Raw genomic sequence first — 25,471 nt, forward strand, 5'->3', positions numbered from 1 at the left:
CTATATTATATTTATGTACACTGTTATAAAATAATAGGTTATAAGTTATAACTATTATTATTAATGCAATAGTTTTTTTTTTCTATTGAACAAAATCTTTTACGTTTCGTACATATATAGTTGTTTCTGATATTTTTGTCTAAACGAATATTTCACCAAACATAATAATATGGTCTATGAGTTCTTAAATTGTCTTTATCCAATCGTATACTCTAAGTATTTATTTAGATATCTTAATCGGTTTACAAAAAAAAAATAGTTATTGGAGTTATTTCACAGTTGGCACATTGCATTTTAAGCTGAGTATCTAAAGGAATAAAGTTTATAAGAACACTATTACATTTCGCGTTTTACACTTTATATTTTTATCTTTTTTTTCTAAAAATATTTTCATGTGGATCAAATATAATAAAATCCAAAAAATTTTTGTTTTAACATTTTAAAAACATCTTACTGAATAGTGGGTATTCGATTTGTTATAAATTGACCAATGCATAATATTGGGAAAACATTTTGTAAAGCAATCTCTAATCTTGGGTCTAAATAAGTGCCTTTAAAACACAGTTAGTAATAATGTTATTAGTTTAACCAGATAATGTGGTTATAATAATAAATTTCATTTTTTTCTCAACGTATGTCTTCTAAATTATATATATATACATAAATATATAATGTTCGTTTAATCAATACGAAAAAAATAAATCATTTTATTTAACCTTTTTGTAGTAAGTACGTCCTATTTCTACCACATCGTGAATGTATTTTTTATTTCATTCTATAAAAACGATAATCATTAATCAATATTATGATGATCAGTTCGAATATTACCTACATAGGTTAAGGTAGTAGGAGTATAATATAGATAGTTTTAATTAGATAACAATTTCAATTGTATTGACGAATTTTCTCATTTACAGGTACTAGACTAATAAAAAAAATAAAAATGGAAAAAAAATAATAACTGTTATTATAAGTTTTTAGATCGGTGTAGTCATTTTACACACCGATTCGTTATAATACTAAAAAAATGTTCTTTTTTTATGATATTTTACTTTATTAGGCGCATTTGTTTTTTATACGGACACTTTTGAGCTGTAGACTAGTGCAAACAATATGTATAATATAGATTCGTTTATCGCGACTGTAATTTATATATTATATAAATCACAAATGTTGCTACTGTGATCATTAAAGTTTAAATATAATGTTGATAATATTTTAATATAGTGTGCCCTTATTATTATATATATTATATTTAGCATGTTTTTTGTACATTCGACTTCAACAAAAAATATAGAATTGCTTTATTTTTTAAAATAAAATACTAAATTCAATATAAAAAAAAAACAAACGTCGAACTTATACTCTCGTTGTTTACTACTTTTGTTGTACATTCATTTTCATTTTAATTTTAGGTACAATTTTTGAGCTTTAGTCAAATTTTTTAATCTTGTTAAAATATTATTATCTATTTATGTATTATATTTAAATGAAAAACAAATTATTATATTTTCAGTCTCTGTATTTATGTTTAATTTTTAGAGATTTTAATAAAGTATAATACAAGAAATGTTTACGATAATATTATTATTATTTAATGCATTCCATTACAAACAAGCATTTCAAATCTTATACTTTTATTACTGTATAATTTTGTTCAAACAATATAATTTGTATATTTATTTACTTTCAACTTTTATTACTAATTAGTTTTTAGTTGTATTATTAAAATATATTATGCATTTTATTATTCTTTGTATTAATTAAAAAAAAATAAAGCTATAAATATATGTATTGATTTTTTAACCCTATAGGTTAATTATACCCATAAATTAACTCTTTGAAGGGTAATTAAACTTATGAGGAACCTACGAATTTTACTAATTTAGTTGATATTCTAACTTTAAAAGCTTACAAAAAGAACATTCAAACAAACTAATTTTCAATTTTATTTAATTGATAAATTAACAATTTATGAGGAATCTTGTACTCAATTCTCAAGTATTAATTTCTACTCAAAAACTTGTTATCGGTATTTAAAATAAATAAATGATAATTTCTCATATCTATAAATAGTTAAAATATTTAAAAAATGAAAATATGAGAATTTTGAAAAATTTCAAGTATTCATTTTTATATTAATAGTATTTACAAAACACTAAAAGAAAAATCATTAAGAAGAAATGGTTATAGACTTATAGTATACGTGAATACTGAATATATAATGTGAAAATTTAAACTTTAAACGGTCATAGAAAATTAATTTTATTAATAATTCTTATATAACGTACAAAGAACTTATTTGTATTACATTACCAAATTAATTTTGGGGCACAATTATTATTAGATTGAATAACTTTTTTCTTCGACTAGATTTGAGAATGACAACAGTAATGAAAATTAAAAAATATTAAATGGTCATTTGTTAACGATTTCTATTTTATTCGATTTTATGATAATATAATTATGTGCTTAATATTTGGATTTTTGAGATTTTTATGATATATAGAGAATCTCCGACGGTCCCTTATGCATGCTAAAACATTTTTAGAAGCATCGCGAGTACACTTCCATCTTAAAAATACGTATATTTAATTTTTTAGGTGAAAATGACAAAAAAATAACAGGGGCCGGCAGTAATATAAAATAAAAATCTCGATTATTTCGTGTTTTTTTGTGCGCAAACTGTTTCGGCAACCCGTCAGCCGTCTTACAATGCATGTAAAGTTTCAGTCGAAAAATAAATACTTCACCGCGAAAACTTGCAAACGAGTTTTTTCAAAAAAGTGGTTTTAGCGTACTTAACGAAAATTTTGCGTTTTTTTGTTCGTAAACTGTTTCGGCAACGCATTTAGTAATGCGTATAAGGTTTCGAAGTTCAAAAATAAATCCTTCGCCGTGAAAACTTACATACGAGTTTTTTTTTCAAAAAATACGGTTTTTAGTGGCCATAAATACTTGGATTTTCTTGAATGTTGAATTAAAAAGAACAACCCTTATGCACGCTAGTACGCTTCACTCTCTTGTACAGCACATGGACATATTTAGGAACTTATCTTAGTATAATGCCATGCTTCAATAACACATTTTGTAAACATTTCTAATACCAAATTTTAGAAATCCAATCTTTATTAAAACGTGGTCATGAGTTCACGACTCGTGGGTCAGCCAAATATTTATTAAAATCCACAAGAAACAAGATAAATCCTAAACTCCAAAAGTTCTTAAAACTGATCAACGAATTATTATTAAATTGGTTTGATTTTTTTTCTGACAGCCGTAAAATTTAATTGATAACGAATGTAAACTATAATTTTTAAATACTGTGAATTATTGGTTTTTGTATAATATTTCTTGTATACAATGTAATGTAATGTACAAATGTACAATAGAAATAATATTAATGGTATCCATTTTGTATCTTGAATTGTTTATGAAAACAATTGTTTATTATTGCCCCTTTTAATATATACATAGGCAATAGAGTATGCAGTATTGCGATGTCCTTCTTATCAGTAAGTGATAAGATATGTACGGAAGTCGTGAACAGACGTTACTCAAATTGGCGGTTAAATATCACGTAAAGATTGTTTGTATTTTTTGTTTTCTATTATCTGGACATTGATAGTATGATTTTGTGTCTACTGTTATTATTTATTTAGTGTGATGTGTCTAATTTTTATTTAATATTTCTACTTTTCTAGTATCCTCGAAATGTAGAATGTGGAATAAACAATGTTGACAATTATTTAACTAGTAATAAGTAATTATAATAGTATTCCATTTAAATAACTTTTATACCATTAGAGATATTTTGTTGTACTTGTTTGTGTTCATTTATAAATCAAGTTTTGAAATTGTGTACTTTAAATATTTTTCAGTCATGATATACTGTTGAATTGGACAATACACATCAAAATGACCGAAAAATCATTCAAAGCTATTAAAGCTAAGTTGTTAGAATGCAACAAGTTACCAGAACCGATAAAGGACATATTAAAAATAACAGTAAGATTATTTTGTTTGAATCTATACTTTTCTTTAAAACAATGAATTTATTATTAAAACATTTGCTTAAAACTATCAATATTTCAATAGTAAAATTGTCCTTTCACATTTATTTATCATTATTTTATTAAATACCTACTTAAAATACTTTAAATTATTAAAAAGCTAAAAATTATTTAATGTAATTTTGTCTATTTAGAATAACAATTCATTAAAAGACTTAGATGAAAACAATTTCAATCAGTTATGGAATTTGATACATGATTTTGTTAAGGAAATTACACTAGTTGAAAACATTACACAGGATGTAGAGTTATTGTTATGTTATCAATCTATTTTAAACCTTGTCAACTATACTATTACATGCGCTGATGAAGACATAATAAGTGTATATGCACAAAATTATTTTTATAAAACTATACTGGTATTTCAAACTTTTTACTCTACAAATCTCAAGTATAAGGTAAATATTATATTATTTAATATATTAGTATTATATTAATAATAGTAATTAAATAACACTAAAAACTGTAATAAGTGATAATATAATACTGTGTAAGTAAACATTTTTTTATATTTTAAATTATAAAAATGAACGAATTACATTAAAAAAAACTCACATATACTTACGACTCACAATAACTGGCATAGTATATTTTATTCTGCTTGTTGGTCTAATTACTATTTATTATTCTCTAATAATAAAATTTACATATATGTTGATGACTTAAAATTGTTGATGAGTATATACAGAAAAAAAATCAACTTAAATTTTTTATTACCAAATTATTTTTTTTTAATTCCCTTGAAGTATAATTTATTAAAAATCTGTTGTATTACTATTTTTAAACAATATTTTATAATTTTAAGTACATAACTGATGTACACGATAGTAAAATATGTGATTAATACTTTTCTGAATATCATAATATACTTTGTTGAATAATTTAATTATTTTTTTTAGTTCAAATTAGATATAATAAAAATGTGCGTTAGCTTCTGGCAATTAGTAACTTCTTCACCAACACGAAATGGATCTGAAAATGTAATCAATTTGGACTTAATTTTAACTGAAAATTTTGTTTTTACTTTTAACTATATATTTGATACTATTAAAATGACTACAAAAAAAACGGATATGGTAAATATATGATACTACCTATAATATAATATTTAATATGATTTTTTTCTTTGTAAAATGTGCTTTATATTTATCTTTATTTCAATGTTGTAGAAAGTTTTATCTACTATACTGTGGGAATTTTGCAAACTTGTAAGCACTTTATCTTCCAATATAAATGGATTGAATTTAATAGTTCCCAATTTAAAACAATTAATGAAGTGTACATTGTTTTTGGAAACTGAAACAGGAAAATTGGCTATAGCAGATATATTTACATGTAGTCAACAACTATTTCATGTAATATTATAAGTATCAAATAATTTGAGACCAATACGTATATTAATTGCTTATATTAAAAGACTAAAGTCAATATACAGTAAAATCCGTTTAATGAGACAGTCGTATAACGGGAACAAATAGATCATCACCTGGTATGTCTTAATTAAGCGGATTTGACTGTTCTTGAATTTTTTTTTTAACACCATAGCTTATTATAAATAACTCACACTACATAACTATTAAAATGTCATGTTAATATATTCTATATATTTTCTGTAGAAATTTCATCAAACAGTCAAACAAAATTTACCAAAAGCAAACAAATTAGAAGCTGAAGCATATGGGGAAATATATTTTATTGCATGGATAAATTCTAATTCATCCATAAAAGAAGTAATTTTTTTTTTTATAATTCTTAATAGCAATTAATAATTCTATAGTAAGTATATAATTACAGGTTATTGAAGAACAAATGTTTGACTTAATATCCAAAACATTAACATTACGGCGAACAGGTTTAGCTTTTAATACTTATCGTAATGCTTTGATTCTTTTGCAAAGTTTGCAAAATCACAGAAAGCATTTAATGTTCAGCAAAGTAATAACCAAGCTATATTCTCCTGTTATTTGGAGACAGCTAACGGTATGCTTTTCAATTTTACTTTTATAATAACTTTATATTTTTATTTTTAAAGCTATTTTTTTTTTATTTGCGGTACCTACTAAAATAGAGTGAATTTAGTGTGGTTAGATGCAACGCTACTGATATTTTAGCAAGAGCTTATCCTTTAGAAAAAAGAGGAGAAGGTCGAGAAGTATCTTCAAGGTTTTTAATAAAACAACAAAATGCATTTTTGGATTTATTAGTGGATGTTTGTCCTCAAGTTCGAATAGCTGCTATAAAAGTATGTAAAAATATTATGTTAATAATACCTATATGAGATTATTAGGTATGTACTTTTTACTTTTAATGCCACATTTTTGTATTTATCATTTTATTTATTATATATATACAAAATTATTAAAAACAAATTGATTTAACTTTATTGTAATACACTAACATATTAGTGCTCAGACTTCATTGGTAGAATATCCAAAACAATAAATTAAGCCCATTCCACTAAACTAAATAATGCAATAATAATATCACTAATTAGTAATTACTGTCTCTAAAAACTAAATGTGTTGAAGTTATTTTATAAAACAATATTTATAACATTTTTAATTCGTTTATATCATCTTTCATATCTATTTCCAAACTATTTCTCGAGAACTAAATTTAAAATTTTTTAAATATTAAGATATTTAAGAAAAATGATCCTTTATATCAATACTATTGAAATTGTTGTATTTAAAATATATTTAATAAATTTAACTCAATATGGTTTGAATCTTTATAGGGAATTTGTAGCTGTATGAGATATTTTTGGAATTCATTTGAAGATGATCAAATAATTGAATGTTTTAAAATATTTATACGTTTAATTGATGAAAGTATATTTGAAGTACGGAGGGTTCTATTCTATGGATTTTGTCAATTACTTGAAGAATTTAAATCCCATAGTTATTTTAGGAACCCTTTCCTTATAACAAAAATGAAAAATACATTTAATGATGAGAATGAAAAAGTTCGACGTGCTTTTATACATTTCCTATCGAAAATAAAAAAGATTGATTCCCAGTCAGCAGACTCCAAAGATAAAATCAACTTTACGAAAATAGTTGATTTAAGAGATATTGCTTCTGCACTTGCTGTAAGTAAAAATATTATATATTATTATAAACTTAAGTCTATCAATAATTAAAATTTTTCCATTGCATTTTCATTTTCTAATTTGTTAAAATTTTTAATTTATTTAGCGTGAAGATAAGCAAAATGGACTTTTACTTGTTGATTTAATTTTTGATAATTTTATTGGAAGTAAAGTAGCAGATAGGCATACAACACTTAGAAGATTTTATACGTTTTATAAAATTAATCCCAGTGCTTTTCGTAAACTGATAATTTATTCAGAAAAACACTTAGACTTTAATAGTGCTTGCAGACTTATTTTATCACTGTTAAAAACTATGTATGGTGCACTAAAAAAAAAGGAAGAACGCTTAAAAAATATAGACAAAGAAAACGATATGCCTCCAAAAAGGCATAAATCAAATGATGATTCTGGTAATAAAATTCACGTGTTAATAAGAATATTTCAAAAAGCATTACATAAATAATATTATATTCCAGATACAGCCAATGATACACAAAATTCATCTTGCAGCTCATCAGTTAGTAATAATGAAGAAGAAGAACAAAATGAACATAATAATATATGTTGTATTTTGGATTGTGTAAACTGCCTTATGATACTCCATCGTAATGAATTTAGGAATGAAGAAGACCAGCAACAAATAAAAGATATTCAAGATTCTTCTGTCACATGTTTAATTAAAGTATTTAAGTTTTATAAGGTAATTATTATTTATTTATTTAATTTTTTTACCCTAAAAGTCAAAACAATTTGCAAACAAATTAATCAATTACTGACTAAATAATAAATTTTTTATTGCATTACTTATAGGAAGGTGATGCTTACTACAGTGCAATTAGCTTAGCAAGTTTAATGCCTTTATCGAAATTGAGTGCTCATGTATCTATAACAAGCACAGCATTATCCACCTTAAAACAATTGCCTTATGATATAAAACACGCAGAAGAAGAAATTGATATGAGAAAAGTTAGTTGTCTGGTTTATTCATTATGCATGTGGAAACGAGGCTATGAAATACTTCAATTTGTGAATGTTTGGTTTGATGAAGCATTCAAAACTTTAAATCTCAATGAAACTCAATACCCGGTATAGTGTTGTTAAAATAAAAATCATGTTGTAAAAGTCAATATTAAGCAATATTATATTTTAACATAGGATTCTAAAATTGATAGAGGAAAAAGGGTCAGATTCAAAATAAATTTTGATGAATGTAAACCGATGACTGGTATCTTATTAATAAACTCAATGCTTACTAATTTTCAAACACAAAAAACACTTACAGATTCTGAAGTCAATAAAAAAAATACCTACGATCTTTTCTTATATCTGAAGCGTGTTAAAGTAAGTTAAAACTTCATTTTTACATAGTTAATATATTAATTAATTTACAAATGATTATCATTTCAAAATTATACTAAGTTTAGGTAGGTCGCATATTTATGTATACAGATTGATAATTTACATTGCCATAAATTGAATGCATTAAGAAACCATGAAATATTCATGTACTCATTTTCTGTATTATCAGATTTTTTTAAATTTGAAAAGATTTATAAATCTAAAAACCCTTATTTATTTGCTTCTAAATTAAAATATCAATTAAATAGAAAATGTTCTTACCCCTAAATTCAATATTAAGTCAATTCATTATACTACTATAATATGAAACTAATAATATTATTCATAAGCGTCAGTATACAATATACAGATTATAACTTTTAAGCAGTGGCGGATCCAGGATTTAATTTTTTTTTTGGGGAGGAGGGGAATAGTCCAAAACGCAAATCTTAAATTTTTTGAGTAATTAACAAATACATACAAATAGACAATAATTTTAAATGCGTATTTAACTTGTGCCAATAGAGGGGGCAAGGTCCATCAGGCCCCCCCCATAAATCGGCCACTGCTTATAGGCTTGTCTCAGCTTCTCCCTGCAGGTACTTATTACCCTTATAAATTCAGTATGAATATTTTCATGATCAGAAATATTATATTTAATCTAACATAAATAGTAAATTAAAGCATTTAAATATAAAGTATAATTTTCTGTTTTAAGGCAAAGTTTTTCAATAATCTCCCTGCACATAATTCTTTTAAGTGACATGATAACATGGACAATCCGTTTAGTACTAATAAATACTATTAAATTATTAAGTTGATAAAATAATGTATTGTGTTTGTTGTTTCAAATAATTTCTGCTTTTAATAGTACAAAAAACAAAATACAAAGGTTGAAAGTGAGTTCCATCACCTTATTTAATCCATAAAATTACCTCTGCAATAGGTTCAATTATTTTATCTACCCCTTACCTTTAAATAAAAGTAAAGTAGTAAGAATCATTTGGCTTTAAATATATACTCTGTTCAACCTAAGCATTATTATTTCTTTGTCACATGAGTCAGTTTTGATTTAAACTCTAACACTGTATTCTCATTTGTTTTTTGCTAATTTTAAACGTTTTAATGAACTGATTTTCTTTACTAATACATGTATAGTTTTTACTTATTTATGTATTTTTATTATCTAGGCAGCAATTGAAAACCGAATATCTTCAGATAATGTTTTAAGTAACTTATTATCAGATGAAGTTTTAATTGAGTTATTCTTATTGCATAATCGATTACATATAATTTATCATAGTCAAGAAAAAGACATTGATGAAATAATAAAGTATCAAACTTCTATTTTAGATTGGGTCACAAAGTTAGTATTTATAATAGTAAGTTAAACTATTAAACACAAATCAATAATTAATTAAAATTCCAGCAATCTTCTTATTTCTGATTTACACCATAAAGATGAAGCTACTATTAAATTTGCTGTTAAAATAATAGAAATTGTTAATAAAATAACATTAAATATGTGTTTAATGGCTTTTGTGAATACAGCATATCTGGATGATTATATTACATTTTGTGCTACTGTCTTGCATAGTAAGTTGATATTATATACATTATACATTCATTTTTTGTAAAAACATATTTATTTATTTGAATATGACTTAAATGATATTTAAAATTATTTTTTGATGTTTAGATTATTTAGGTCCTTGGCTTTTAACATCAATGATTGCAACTTTAGCACATGTCTCAAAATATTTTAACTATCTAAAATATATGGATAATCTTTTCAATGATACATCATTACTGACAAATTGTGTCTGTAGTATTATATCAGTTCTCAGTGAATCTAAGTATAATGCAGATCGTTTTATTAGTGTTATTGGGGTGAGTTATTTTAAATATTTTATTAGGAAAAATGAAACAAAAGAAGAAATATCTTGATTATTTAATAAAAGCTGCTATTCATTATACCTTAACTATTTAATTGTATCTTTTTATGAAAAATTATAGATTTTTGCACCCAAATAAAAACCCTATGATATTACAATTAATATATTTATTCTTATTTATGTTGCAGAAAAAACTATAAATTCTAGTAATAACTAATAACTATTTGTAACTTAAGATTATGGTAAGAACTCAATTGTATTAATCATACATATTATCTTCATTCATCACATAAAACAAGATTTTCATTGTTATTGTCTTAAAAATATCTAGCTGATTTATGTAACTATAAATAAAATAACATAGTATACAATTTAAATGTGACAACAGTGCACCATGCTTAATTTAATAAATACTGAATATATTTTTTTTATAAATTGTTTAAATACACATATTAAAGCTAAATTACTATTAGATGTAATATGATATTAATACTATAAAAACTAGTATTAAAAATCATTTAAAATTAATATCCCTAACTGAGAAATGAGACATAAAAACTAGATGATAATAAAATATATTGAGTTTTTACTATCAGTAAAATTGGGTTCTTACTAACTCCCTTAGCTACTATAAGTTCTTACTACAACATAAATTTATGTATTTAAAATTATTACACTATTTACACTATTATAGCAGTATATTAAGTATAACTATTATATTTATATTTAAAATGAACAATTGTATGTTGAAAAGTCATTTTTTATTTAAACTGTTTTAAATTAATAACTGAGTATTTAATGTATTTAATCATTTTTAGGATCCAAAAACTTTTCGTAATAACTTAATTATGCAGATTTTGGAAATTTATAAAATTAATACAGTGGAATTTAATCAAGTTTTTATGACACTCATTGAAACTATAATGAATATTATTGCTAATCAAATTCGAGAAGTGAGTTTTTAAACAATGTTATTAAATAATGTTGTAACTTAATTAAATCCAGTTTACTTTTTCATGTTCTAAAATACCATATTAATAATGATTCAAGGTACTTTTCCGTTATCCAGACTACCGCACGAGTCTCAATTCCATTATCTCGACTACCTCCTCAAAGTCTCGACCAACATGAATTTGTCATTTATATAATTAATATAATGCCGTGATTCATATTTAAATGCTGTTAACAAAATTTAATGGAGGTCATTTCTACACTCCAGCAATTTATAAAATGAAGTATTATTAAAAAATACAAATGACTATTTTCAAACCAATTACCAATACGCATATTTCTCTCATGTTGACATGCCTTATTAATATTGCATTTCCAAAAAACTTCATTTTCCAGATCTATAATTATTTTTAACGACCATTTTTAGATTGATGGCGTCTTGGAAGTAAACCTTTCTCTTGAAAGAATTTAACAGCATCTTTTTCACTATTCGGTAAATTCCAAAGATTCGTAATTATAAATACTAATTTATTACTAAAATAATAAATTTGAACGTCAGTTAGATACGACTAATATTATTGTTTAACAGTACTGACGATAGTCAACACATATAGTCTAGATAATGAAGTTAAACCAATGGTAGTTGGGGTAACAGAAAAGTAACTTGTTCAAAAATAATATGGCTTGTTAATATTTATATATAATACATACATTGTTTCTGTATTATCCAATGTTTTTTTTTTTCATTTTAGATTGACGAAATTGATTTGAATGAACACCTCACCGAAATGCCATTTGCTAGTTATCAGTTAGCAGCAATGATTTTAAGCAATGCAAAATTAAGAAAACATTTTTCATCTAATGCAGTTGTAATATTCTCATCTGATGTATTTAAAAATGTAACAATTCAATATATAAAAAATATTCTAGTATTATTATGAATTTGTATTAACGGTTTTTAATTTTACTATAGGATTGTGTCTTATTGCTATCTGCAATATCTTATGTTTATACTTTATCATTTCAATTAAGTAAAACAATAACAATTGATCTTGAACCAGTTGTAAAACTGCTTTATAAAAATTTGATGGAGCATGACAAAACTAGAACTCTGCTCGGTGATAATTGTACAATAAATAATACAAATGCTAATCGAGGCTTATCTATTTTAGAAACATCTAACTTCAGTAATGAGTAAGAGATAATTTAATATATTTAATTACATAATAATCAATAATTATGTATATTTACATAAATTATGGAATAATTCAATATTTATTACAGAGTAACGAATTTCAAACAAAAAGGACGCAATGTTTTGATCGCAACTGCTAAGCAATTACATGTTACTTTATCTGAGTAATACAATTAAGTTTTCCCTAAACAAGGAAAAATATTCTTATTTAAAATAAAACAATGGCGAAATAATATAATGTATTATATATATTTATATATATTATTATCATGTTTAAAACCAGCAAAGAAATTTATGTTTGCTAATTTATATTAAACATTTTTTTTTATTAAATTGAAATAAGAAATATTTAGAAATTTACCATGTATGATGATGTAATGTGATGCTCAGGTATCATTAAAATACTTATTGAACAAAATACAATATTTTTTTAGCATTACTTTAATCATTTTTTTTTTTTTTTTTGTATATAAATTCATACTTTATTATTTTTCTAAAAAATGTATGGTGTTATTTGACATATTAATAAAACTTTACTTAATTAACTTATGAACAAAAATGTGAATTTTAAATAAGACTTGTTTGTGTTAAAAGTATACTTTTATTTTACTTCTAAATATTTTGTATCTTACATTACAATGTATAATTAAAAATTATAAATACTGATAGGTTATAATTACAATATTAAATGTATTTAAACATTTTTAACTGTAATAAATTTAAATGTAAACCACAGAGGTGAGGACAATGAACAGTGCAATTCCATTTTGAATAACATAGCGTTATTGTATTCATGTGTTTGTACAATATGCTACTTTGATTCTTATAACCCAAATCTAACATATTGGGAATTGTAAACTATTTATTTTAGTTATGCGCTTATCGTAACACTTTTAGATGAATTTTTTAATGTACCTTTTTCTCTGAATCTTTTAAGCAAATATCAAATATATGATGTTTTTATTTGAATGTATACAGGCATATAGCATATCAGCTAATATAGTAATAATATGTCAATGTATTCCCATTCTGCCATATCTGTCCAAGCAGTACTTACATTACTTATGTACAGTTCTCATTACATGTACAATATTTAATTATAAATATTATGATGTTGTCATTATAAAGTTCTATAATTATCATAAAAAATTCTGTACATGCTATTTATTTTTTGAAACTTTTTAATTACCTGTTATACTTTTGTCGTAGTTATCGATATCTTAGAAATTTAATTTTAATTTTTTAAATATATTTTTAATACTATTATAATTGATTTTATGGGATTAATGACATAATTAAAACATCTATAGACTTCTTTCTTAATCTTTAATTCCTCAAACTACAGTAAAGAAATATGTAAAACATCTTTCTGTAAATATCGTAGAACAACTAGAACAGTATAAATACATAATATTTTAAAATAAATAAAAAATGTCATTGCGTATTGTGAAATTCATAATAATATATTATACGTAAAAGTTTTAAGTTCCTATGAACAAAACAATCAGGCGCGGATCCAGAAAATATTAACAGAGGGTGCTCAAAAAAAAAAGTTATACCTTTCCACTTTTTATTTAATTATCGATAACCAACTACCAATAGTTGCACAACAACATCGGAAAGCACCAATATTAAAATTTTTATTTTAAAAAATAAATAATATAACTTTATATTGTTAGTGGCTTAGACAACAGAGGGTGCCCGAGCACCCATAGCCCCCCCTCCTGAATCCTCGCCAGAAAACAATATCGCCAACAGTTACGTGCCGCGTCGCCGTTCTTCCGGACCGCAACTACAGATGGTCACAATAGAATGAAAACCTGCATCAGGGGCGGCCAAACTTTTTTGGCCGCGATCTACTAAAAATATACTTCACCTAAAAAACCTAATCACCATGATTAATTTTCGTGAGCGTAGCCTAAAAATAAATTCTAACACGATCGACTTTGAAATCGTTTGCGATCGCCAGTTTTCACGAATCGGACTTTAGGTTGAAAACTTATAAAAACTAAACGTTTTTTGAATTTCTAACTACTAAATAATTTGTACAGTTTTGAGATTTTGACGAATTTAGTCAAAATTTTAACTTATCGGTTACCTATCAAAAAATATTGTGACTAAATTTTCGATATTTTTAATTGAGAAATTAAGAAATTATGAGGTGCTTTGTAATAAATTTTATAGCATTTTTACCTAGCAAATAATTTTAAATCTACATTTATAAAAAAAAAAATTTTAAAAAATTGATCGAGTTATCGTAAATAGAAAATTATAATATAAACATAAAGTGAAAATTTCAAGTACCCACAGTTATTCGTTTTCAAGTTAAACAAAAAAATTCGATTTTGTCAAAAGTTAACTTAAAGTCTTAAAAAGTTCCGTTTTCCTTAATTTTTAATTTTTAATTCTCCAGTATACATACTAGATCCAATTTGCTATCCAAAACCATTCTCAAAGTTAAAAATTTAAGCATTGCCATTTTATCGACTAGGTGCTTTATATTGTATAGGTCACTTTAAAAAAACACATCATTGCAAAATCAATATTCATTGCCACGCTTAAAATATAAAAAGTATTAAGATTGAAAATTTGTATATTATTATGCTTGAGTAAATAAGTAATTTACTACAAGAGAAAACATAATATACCTGATATATTTCACTTTATCTATCTATATATGTAAAAATGGAGCCAAAAATGTATAACAATTCATCAATTGAGAACGGCTGGGCCGATTTGGCTCAAATTTTTTTTTTCAATTGTTCGTAATTGACAGGAAAAGATTTATACAAAAAAATTTTTGGAAAAACCCTTTTTTTAATATTTTTTATAAAAATTTTTTGTTTCTTTTTCAATTCCGGAATGTTTTTTGAATTGAAAAAGCTACAGCAAGATTTTTGGCAAAACAACGTTTGCCGGGTCAGCTAGTTTAATGTAAAATACACTTGGATATTATGTGGTTTATTTTATGTAAAACTTATACGTTTAAGTTGGGTGTTGAAAACTAATATTTTTTTAATATACTTGCAGGTATGTACAGTGTACACTTACATATTGTTTTCTTTTTTAATAATTTTCGTGTTCAAAACGAATAAATTTAAGTGTAGGTATAAACAACATCATTTGGATTTCAATACCTATTACCGTTTATTTTTCGTTTATACCTATCCAGTATAAGATGTGTATATTTTTGGCATAGATTGAATTTTATTTTGTGTTTATAATGAATAATTTTGATATAGAAATCGTATAATTTTGATTTCTACATTGTCGATTTTGAAATATTATGTTATATCACGTTTAAATACAAATAATCCAATATTAAAGAGGAATATTTTTATTTATAATTCGTAAAGGTTAAAATACAGGATATTTTTCGATTATAATACGTTTATAGGCGCGTATAGGGAATTAAGGAGCTTGAGCTTGTTATTACAGCTTGTAATAACAACACCCTAAACCTACTAATCTCGCAGTGACGACACCGGCACAACCCAAACCGGCAGATTTTACCTGCCACCCCGTATAGATACCACTTGGAACTTGATAATTACTACTATGTTAATTATGACAATAGACAATCATATAATATGCCATTGGTTATAGAATATACGTCATAATATTTTTCTTAAATAATATGATACAAATTTTACAAAAGCAAAACTGTCTATTTTCCCTTTTTCGTATTTCTTAATTAATAATACCTACCTATAACTTTTTCGAATTCAAGTTTGTTTCCTGGCTTTTAATGTTCCTGCGCTTCTAATTATAATAAACACTTTTGATTGAACTCCAAATAAAACTTATTAAATATTAATTTATAAAAATTTAAAATTTAATGGTGGCCCATTTGGCCCAATTATTGGACGCCCTAATAATAATCTATTTTCTACAATCAATGGTAGTATACATTTTTCCACGGCCACTTTTCATTATCACCGCCACCGCCAAATGTCCAAGCTTGGGCATAAACGAGTTAAAAAGTTAAAATTAATTAAAAGTCAAGTTAATTTTAATTTTTTTAAATTTAATTTCCATTAACTTCATGTTTATTACCTTACTGAATTTTATTGATATAAACTTAAATACTTAATAAATAACGAGTTACTTTTAATCAAATTCAAATCTCGTTATTTTAAAAATAGGTAATACATATATTAAAATTATTATTGTTTGATTGTGCATATTGCATAAACATTTACTAAAATAGGAAATCAAAAATGTAATTAAACATATATAGATAACATACTAAACCGCGGTATACGGACATATTGACATGTTGTAATAATAATAATAATAATAAATACTAATAAGTAATATTCTGATAGGTGGTAGGTGTAGTAGGTACAAATCATAAATATACAATTCTCAAGAACACATTATTATAAAATATTTTCGTCACGAATAACCAAATGATAGTCATTACTGTTTTGGATTATGCTCAATGCTCATACCTATAACCTATTTAAAATAAAACCAATATGTTGAAAATAATGGTAGGTATACAAATTATTGCAAATAATTATTTTTCAAACATCAATATTAAAACTCCGCTATAGATTTTCCAATAGTTTAAAAAAAATGCTTAGGTATATTCAATCTATTACAGGCTACAGCAACTCCTTCTTCAGCTCACGTGGAACGTTTATTTAGTGCAGGAGGTCAGCTATATAAGCGAAGAGGTTCCGATGACTGATAAAAACTTTGAGATGACTATTTGGCTAATATTATGTAATAAATAATTTACTGGAGTATAACGTTGGCTCCTTATTCTTATAGGTTTAGTTCCCTGAAAAAAGTATTCAGAGTTTAAAATTAAGTACATTCTTAAATGCCATGTTATTTTTATTTAATACCTATTTAAAAAAAAATGTATAATATCTATATTAATAAATCAAAATTATTTAATTTTGAATGTTTTTGGTACCTAGGTACTATATAATTCTTTTCATATATACCTTTAATTTCCAAATTTAGTTTTATGTATGGTAAATCTATTTCTTCTTGAACTCAATGATATTTATGATTTTTATTATTTTAAACCATATTGCTGGTTGTTTATATATTAAAAAAAAAAAATTAATAAGTTAATTGAAAGTTTCCATATAACTAACTATACCTAATATATTATATTATATCTGCAGATACCCAAGGAGAACACTTTCACGATAAACTATTATGAACGATTCAATTAAATTTATTAAACATAATAATATATTTCATTGTAAATTCTAATTCATTTTTATTTTTATTGTATTATTTTAACAGTTCAACATTATACGCGTTTTAAGTCATCTCAAAGTATATTTTGTTTTTAATGAAATATATATATATATAATATTAACTTTAAAAAATATTATTGCATAGGTATTACAATGTGCAAATAAGCAATAAACTGTTAATTACTGTTAATAGCTATATAAATTAACTATAAAATATTATATTATATATAAAGTTACAAATTTATTTTATAATATTTAAAATTATTTTTTTAAATATAACCGTCCTAATATTTATTATTTATGTAATACTAACTTAAAGTCACAAAATAATAAAAGTGATTTAAATAATACATAAACTGTGAAATGTTTTATGGATGGAATAATGTCAATAATACATGAAATGTTTCTTAAAAAGTATGTGCTTATTAATTTTTACAATTTATTATTCATAATTTCATAACAACTAGGTATATAAGTTATATACGTACTATTTTGTCCATATGCAATATACGTTATATACAATGCTCGAATCAGGAAAACATAAGTATAGAAGCTTAATCTAATGATTTAAAAACTGTGGGGGTCGAAGAACTTTGCCTCCCACATCCCTCTCTCGCAACAAGACTAATTATTTAAAAAAACTAAATTTTAGCTGCATACATACAAATTCTAAATATAATCCATGTAAATGAATAGGAATTGATCGGCACTAAATTTTCTCAAATTCACCCAATATACTTCATACATTCAGTCACTATTAAAAGACAATTAATAACTATGATGATTATGTTATCATTTAAACAAACTAGAAAGACATTTTAGTTAAAAAAAATATCTAAAATTGTAAACAATTTAAATCTACATTAAAAAAAAATATTTCGGGCGTAGTTTCTACCGTCCCTCCATATCGGTAAAAAGTAGAAGGGAAACTTCGTCGCCCTGCGTTCCTCTCCGATTCGAGCACTTATACACTTACAATTTATGGTGCACTTACATGATTTAAATAAATATTACGAATCCATTGTATGTGGTGTTGTATGCTTGTAAATACTGCTACTGATTTCATTGAATTTAAATCCTTGATACTAAGTACTCCAGTTAAAAATTGTACAGGCATATTGTGTTCATACTGTTCAAATATTAAGCCCGAACCGCCAAAACCTAAAAGATTTTTTTCTCCTGCAACTAAAAATTTAAAAATATATTAATACGTTTATTTTTCAGTTTATATACATTAAACAAAAACATAAATTACATTGTACCTTTATAATTTTCTCTAGACAAGCCAGGTAGGTACTATATATAATAATGTATTTACTATTTTTTAACTCGGTCATATACGTTCTTATAATTAAAGATACTCATATTTTATGATTAAAAGCACCATGAATAATTAAAATAAGAAAACAATCCCTCCCCCTCACGGTAAATACACCACTAAGCTATAAAAATCATAGGTGTTTTATTACCTAATTTATAATCAGTGCAAACTTTATCTCTGGTAATGTAATTTTCAAATCCATTTCTGTACATTTGCCGACATGTACTATGGTCAATATATGATAAAGTATATAATTTTAATATCGATTTATTTTCTCCAGTACAAGTATTATTGATTCCCAAGCCAAACATCTAAAAAATATAACATTTTTACAATATTTATTAAGATTGTGTAAAATTAGGTATAATAAACACAGTGATTGTACCACTTATACATTTTAAAATAAATAATAATACACTTTATTATACGAGCATATATAGACATATATTATCTATTTATCTATAGAAGTAGATGAATGAAATTTAATGTTAATATCCAATTACTTTTGATAATATGTTACTAAATTGGATAGTATGTTACTGAAAATATAACTATGTACCTACCTATTAATAATCAACAGTCAATTATTAATACACATTCATTAAAAAAAAGTTAAGTAACTTAAGAATAACTAAGCAATCCAGGGTTTCTAAAACCTAGGATTAACAATTAGTTAGTTTATAAATTGTTTTAAATATTCGAATAGGTAGCATATTTGTATAATCTGTTTTGTTTTTGAGTTATTATTGCATAATAAGGAAATTTAATGATGATAACAGCAATATAGATTTAAGATTACTATATAGGTTACCAAAATAGGTACCTTTACTACCACTAAAGTATGTAGGTAATAAGAGGTTACTATTAAGTAGTTGTTATTGATAAATTAATGTCTTAATACTATTTAAGCAATTTAAATAATGTAGATGTAATTTTTAGTTTCTTCTGGAATTACGAAAACAAGTGTACACATATCTATGCTAAATATGATGTTAATTATCCTAAATAAATCACAATATAAGACGGTGAGTAATTTGTAAACAATGTTTTTACCTTTCCTAAATCTCCATTAGAAAGCGAATATTTTGATGACCAATCGATAGAAGCGGGCAAAACACCATTACTAAAGGCAATGTTGGTTGCTAACACAATTATAGAAATGTCATCAGCATACATTCCAAATGAGCCATCATAACGTTCCTTAAGATAAATTGATTTTATCTAAAAATTTAAAGATTTTATTATAATAGTTAATGTATTAATTATCAGTTTTCATATTATTTATATTAATTATTTACGTCTATAAACTGTGTATATTTATTGTCTATCACAGAAAAATAATTAGTTTCTTTTCCGACGGCAATTTTAATATTATTGTTTTCATTTGTTATAATTGTCCTCCTTAACCCCTTTTTCCAAAAACAATGAGCAGCTAAAAAAATTAAAATTTATTTTTAACTAAATATGTGTTTATATACTGTTGAATAATATAATTTTTACCAGAGATAACTAAATTTGGAGCAATCAGTGTTCCTCCACATGTTCGGTAATAATGACCATCGCTATTAATTTTATATATTTCCACATTCCAAGGTGCTGTTACAGATGATTCTTTCATTTTATTTGGAATTAATTCTTTACCTGTAGAAGTACAAGATTAATACACAAATTACTATTTTGATAATCCTAGACAAAAATTAAGCTTAAAAACTAAAAATAAATATTGACAGTTTGAAAATATATAAATTTAAGTATAAAACTTAAGTTAAATAAGTATTGTATACACGGAAATAATTGAACTATAAAAATCTAAATCTAAATTACTGAGCTTCAAAATGTTCAATCTGTCGTATGCAAAGTCAGTATTAAAGTATACTGTACGAAAATGTATTATATTTTAATTACGTGATGTACAAGTGGTAAGTAGTTGTCCATTCCATTCTGCATTTTTAAGACAAAGCAACTCTTTAGAAGTATCCGTTATTTCTTGTCCTTTTGATAAATGATGTGAATTCATGACTTTACACGATTGTGTTAATATAGTACCGGGTTCTGATGGTGTTGAACAATTTACATTATATCCGTTCAGTGAACATTTAATATCTAATATATCTGATACCATAGGAGGACATTTTTCTAGTAACATAGGGGAAATATTAAATTATTAATTGCAAATACCGTCTTATATAATTTATATTTATCTACATGTCTTTTATTGTCTTAATTATTATTTGTTTACATGGAGCAATAATTAATATAATTATACAGTTCTTACTCAAACAAAATTTATTAGAAACAAATGGCTTCCATTGTCCAGACTCAGAACAAACCATAAATTTGTACGGAATAGTTTTATAATATCCTTCTTCGCACTCTACTTCAACTATGCGATAAGGATCAACAACAGCCCCATTTGAAACGGGAATGTTTTGAATTGAATCCTTAAAAAAGTGCTCGGTTCCCTCGATGTTTGGTATCACGCAAGTTTTGCTAAAGGCAAAATTAACGTAATAATATGATATGTTAAACCATTTCACTAAACAAGTATTTTTTGTCAACATAAATAATTTAAGTATCTTTTTATAACACTAAAATTCTTTGAAATATTCGTAATATTGACATTTTAATAATTAATACGCATAGGTCAAAAATTCAAGTGCGAGTACTTTTGTTTAGAAGAATCTCCCATCGAATTGTTTGGTCTGCTTAGTGTAATTACTGTAGGCAACGAAGTAGTCCTAGTTATCGATACTGTAGATGTCGGTATAGTAGACTGATTCTGTAGTTGTCGATACCATTGTAATATTTTCAGAGTTTTCTACAGAGCCTACAGTTACTGGTGGTGAAATTAAATCGGTACATTCTTTCTCGTCAGAACCGTCAAAACACTGTTCTACACCATCACATATACTTTCTACATTTATACAAGCACCGTATGTGCACTTGAATGCATATGTTGGACACCTTTAAATGTTAATGTAAAATATTAATATTAATTATTATATAATAGTTTTATTAAACATATGTTTATATTCTCGACCATAATCAACTCACATGGTCGATCCACATATAACTTTTGTTTCATCAGATCCATCAATGCAATCTCGTAATCCATCACAAATAGATGTGATATCAATGCATTGGCCGGATCCACAAGTGTATTCTGTTTCTCTAGAAGAAAAAAACTAAGTATGTTAAGGATAATATTTATTCTATAATTAATTAATCTTGTATGATACTATTGGTACCTAAATCTGTGTTTTATACACGCGTGATACATTCATAAATGTATATTGTTTAGAATAAACGTTTATCTATATTTATATATATAATATATAATAATAATTATAAAACTTAATAAAAGGCGAATAGAAACGTTATTTTTTTAAACAACTTAAATAAAAGATTTGATAATAATTAAGATTCTTAACTTAATTATAGTGTTTAGGTACTTAAAAATATGTTTAAAAGTTAAATCATCATACATAAAATCAATAGTTATTAATTACTATACTTACTTATTGCAAGATTTTGTTTGTCGTTTTTTGAATTCTCTATCACACAAAACGACCGTTCCTAAAATAATTAAATAATATAAATTATAATTCGTATATAATAATAAACTATTGTTTGATGATTAATATATATTTTCTTTAAATTCAAACAAATAATTTTTGAGTTATTTAACTTTGTATACTAAGGGTAATAGGTCTATGATAGTAGGTTTGGAAAATATAGGGGCTATAATGATTTGGAAATTGAGATACTTAATTAATATTAATCTATAAACATTCTATAATTTTTAATCATTTTCTGAGTATAAGAAATACTCTATTTAATCAATATTATATATATTTTATATTTTGGTAATACCGTATTTAACGGTTATTATTCACAATGTATACGTAAATTTTAATAGGTACCTCAACCTCAGAAACTACTCATTCAAATTGAAATTCAGATACTTAGATACGTCTATCAACATTTAAAAAAATTATCTGCTTAATTCATAATTGAAAAGTTATGGTCGTCATTTAAACCTCAATATTGTTTTAATAAAAATATAGAAATTAGAGTAAAATTTATAAAACATAGTTTATAGTTTTATTAATGCTTAAAATTACACCAAAATATTATTTATGAAAATTCTAAATTAACCGGGACGATGCTTCAGTTTTTAAGGAATCTCTATTTTATATATACTTAACGAATTCTATAATATGTGATTATATATGTCATAGATTATAATAAATTATAATATTATTATGTAGTAATAAAGAACTTTTGATTTTGATTTTTATAAAGGAACTCTTAAAATTCTAACTTAAATAATATTAATATACACTGGGTTTATAATATTTAAACATACATACCCAATATGAAGCATGAATATATGATCAGATTAAAAGTATATGTTGACTTCATGACTGGTGACGAAAATAATATTATGTTATTAACAGGTTATTTATGAAATATTTATCTACCTACTATTAAGTTATGGTAAATTATTCATGAAAAAAAAATACTATTCATTATACAATTTTGAATGATTACCGAAAAATAACATGTGTATATTGCTTATAAAATTATTATTTTTGTATTTTTAGGGATATATTAACCAGTGATAATATTATACAACTGTTAGGCAGGAGTTTCATATTAATAATGGTTCAGATGGTATTGGTTGAAGTACCTACCAAACAACTAAAATTATGATCATTATTTCGAAAAAAAGGTGGGAGACAGATTGTTTCCCACTACGATGTATGTTAAGTATATGTTGTAAATTTAGAAAATTAATTTTAAACATTTATCACATTAATTGTTCATTTTGTCTTATAAACATTTAACATTTTAGTGACTACTGTCTTTTTTATGGTATAAGACGGTACCCCTTTACCAGTTAGATATTTGTGTGCCCTGATGGAAATTGGTCTAGATGCCCAATAAATTTAAACGCTATTGGTGAGGCTCCTTAGTCACTGCAAACTGCAAAGACTCCTAAAACATTTTAGTTTTGGCTTTTTAAAATGCACTTCTGCCCATAAAATGTGTTTATTCTAACATAAAATTATATTAGTTCATTTTGTTATTTGGTATGCCATTTATACATAAAAGTAGATATCTAACGGTCTAAGTGTACCTGTAAATTGTAATTACTTAATTAAATAGCCATTTATAGTGCACTATTTACAAATAGGTACATGTACTAGAATATATATATATATATTATAATATATGGAGACAAATAAATATATACAAGTTTTATATAATTTAATATAAATATGTAAAATCAAAGAATTTTAATAAATTAACATCAGCTAAAACGTTATGACGTACATTATAATAATAACTAAATATATTAGGTATTCACTGTTTAAAATTACTATGTTAATGATTGTATCATATTATATTCATATACTATACACAGTACACGCATACAAAATTAAAACAAAATACACGATATTATTGTATCATAAAAACTAATAGTCAATACATAATTTAAATTTTATTTTGTACAAATTTCAAAAAAAAAGTTTAATTAAAATATGAAGGTACATATTATTAATAATTATAGCCTGTAGGTATGATGGCAACAACATATTTTTTTTAAATACTATTTGGTATAAAAACAACGATAAATATTTATAACAATCTTTATAAAAAAACGCAAAATTTAAATTTTGCTTAAAAAAATAATAATAATAATAATAATAAATAATTATCAAAATTATATTTGTCATAAGTCAGATATCAGTATTATTAGTACTAATTGTATCAGGTTAGGTCGAACTCGCGTCTCTGAGCTAACGAAGTAACGACACTATATATATATATATATAAGTATATAACTATTACCGTCTACGCGTCTACCTACCAAAGGCGTATTTAAGTTAAAACCATGGGAGGGGGGAATCGCGGAAAAAATAACCACGGAAAAAAAGCCCAAAAAAATTAAATTTAAATATAAATAAATGTATTAATATATTTACATTTATTTATTGATACATATTTTAAATAATATACATAAAAGTAAAATATAATATAGGTACATACTTATTAAATTATACATATTATTTTAAATTATACATACATACACACATAGAAATTTGTAGTTGATTTATCATTAACAGAATATGTATTAGTGATTTGGGTAATTAAGATAATACCAGTATGTAGCTATTCACACTATATTATAAGATTAATTCTAATCTTATAGTTCAACAATAAATTATATTTAAAATAGGTATAATGTCGAAATTATGTTGTATTAACTATTGATTGTTATCGTTTTGACACCATTTAACTGTTGTCTCAAATCAATAAATGAGTTAAATCAATCCAAGTAAATGGTTATTAATTAACCCTTAATAAGTGTTGT

General features: G+C 24.5%; 2 protein-coding genes across 3 annotated transcripts; one reads left to right on the forward strand and one right to left on the reverse strand.

The window, feature by feature from the left end:
• Positions 1-3,569: 3,569 nt before the first annotated feature.
• Positions 3,570-12,714, forward strand: LOC113552040 (condensin-2 complex subunit G2-like). Of its 2 annotated transcripts, XM_026954705.1 has the most exons (21): positions 3,570-3,589; positions 3,705-3,763; positions 3,882-4,008; positions 4,208-4,471; positions 4,973-5,149; positions 5,243-5,428; positions 5,690-5,803; positions 5,868-6,053; positions 6,142-6,315; positions 6,811-7,164; positions 7,271-7,577; positions 7,644-7,867; positions 7,978-8,253; positions 8,323-8,508; positions 9,696-9,871; positions 9,935-10,101; positions 10,205-10,395; positions 11,219-11,353; positions 12,104-12,250; positions 12,325-12,545; positions 12,636-12,714. In XM_026954705.1, the coding sequence occupies exons 3-21, from the start codon at positions 3,919-3,921 to the stop codon at positions 12,712-12,714; spliced, it is 3,654 nt and encodes a 1,217-aa protein (XP_026810506.1). In that variant the 5' UTR covers positions 3,570-3,589; positions 3,705-3,763; positions 3,882-3,918. The 2 variants fall into 2 exon arrangements, with proteins under 2 accessions (XP_026810506.1, XP_026810504.1); XM_026954703.1 differs by lacking the exon at positions 3,570-3,589 and having other exon boundaries at positions 3,649-3,756.
• Positions 12,715-16,807: 4,093 nt separating this feature from the next.
• On the reverse strand, positions 16,808-23,748 carry LOC113552411 (modular serine protease-like). The gene is made up of 12 exons (XM_026955296.1): positions 23,463-23,748; positions 22,608-22,665; positions 22,144-22,260; positions 21,832-22,053; positions 21,365-21,579; positions 20,995-21,225; positions 20,590-20,730; positions 20,388-20,521; positions 20,143-20,310; positions 19,238-19,400; positions 18,763-18,953; positions 16,808-17,335 (listed from the first exon to the last, which is right to left on the reverse strand). Exons 1-12 carry the CDS (start codon positions 23,512-23,514, stop codon positions 17,213-17,215), a joined length of 1,815 nt encoding a protein of 604 aa, XP_026811097.1. The 5' UTR covers positions 23,515-23,748; the 3' UTR covers positions 16,808-17,212.
• Between the last annotated feature and the right edge of the window lie 1,723 nt (positions 23,749-25,471).

The sequence above is a fragment of the Rhopalosiphum maidis genome, chromosome 2 (genome assembly GCF_003676215.2).
Source record: "Rhopalosiphum maidis isolate BTI-1 chromosome 2, ASM367621v3, whole genome shotgun sequence".
Lineage (NCBI taxonomy): Eukaryota > Metazoa > Arthropoda > Insecta > Hemiptera > Aphididae > Rhopalosiphum > Rhopalosiphum maidis.

Bases quoted from the DNA above. Each gene is read 5' to 3' on its own strand.
- LOC113552040 (XM_026954705.1), top strand. From the start codon at position 3,919: ATGACCGAAAAATCATTCAAAGCTATTAAAGCTAAGTTGTTAGAATGC. The intron at 4,472-4,972 runs GTAAATATTATA...TATTTTTTTTAG, and splicing joins CTACAAATCTCAAGTATAAG to TTCAAATTAGATATAATAAA. The intron at 8,254-8,322 runs GTATAGTGTTGT...ATTTTAACATAG, and splicing joins TCAATGAAACTCAATACCCG to GATTCTAAAATTGATAGAGG.
- LOC113552411 (XM_026955296.1), bottom strand. From the start codon at position 23,514: ATGAAGTCAACATATACTTTTAATCTGATCATATATTCATGCTTCATA. The intron at 22,054-22,143 runs GTGAGTTGATTA...TAACATTTAAAG, and splicing joins GTTATATGTGGATCGACCAT to GTGTCCAACATATGCATTCA. The intron at 20,522-20,589 runs GTAAAAATTATA...TAATTTTTTTAG, and splicing joins TCCAAATTTAGTTATCTCTG to CTGCTCATTGTTTTTGGAAA.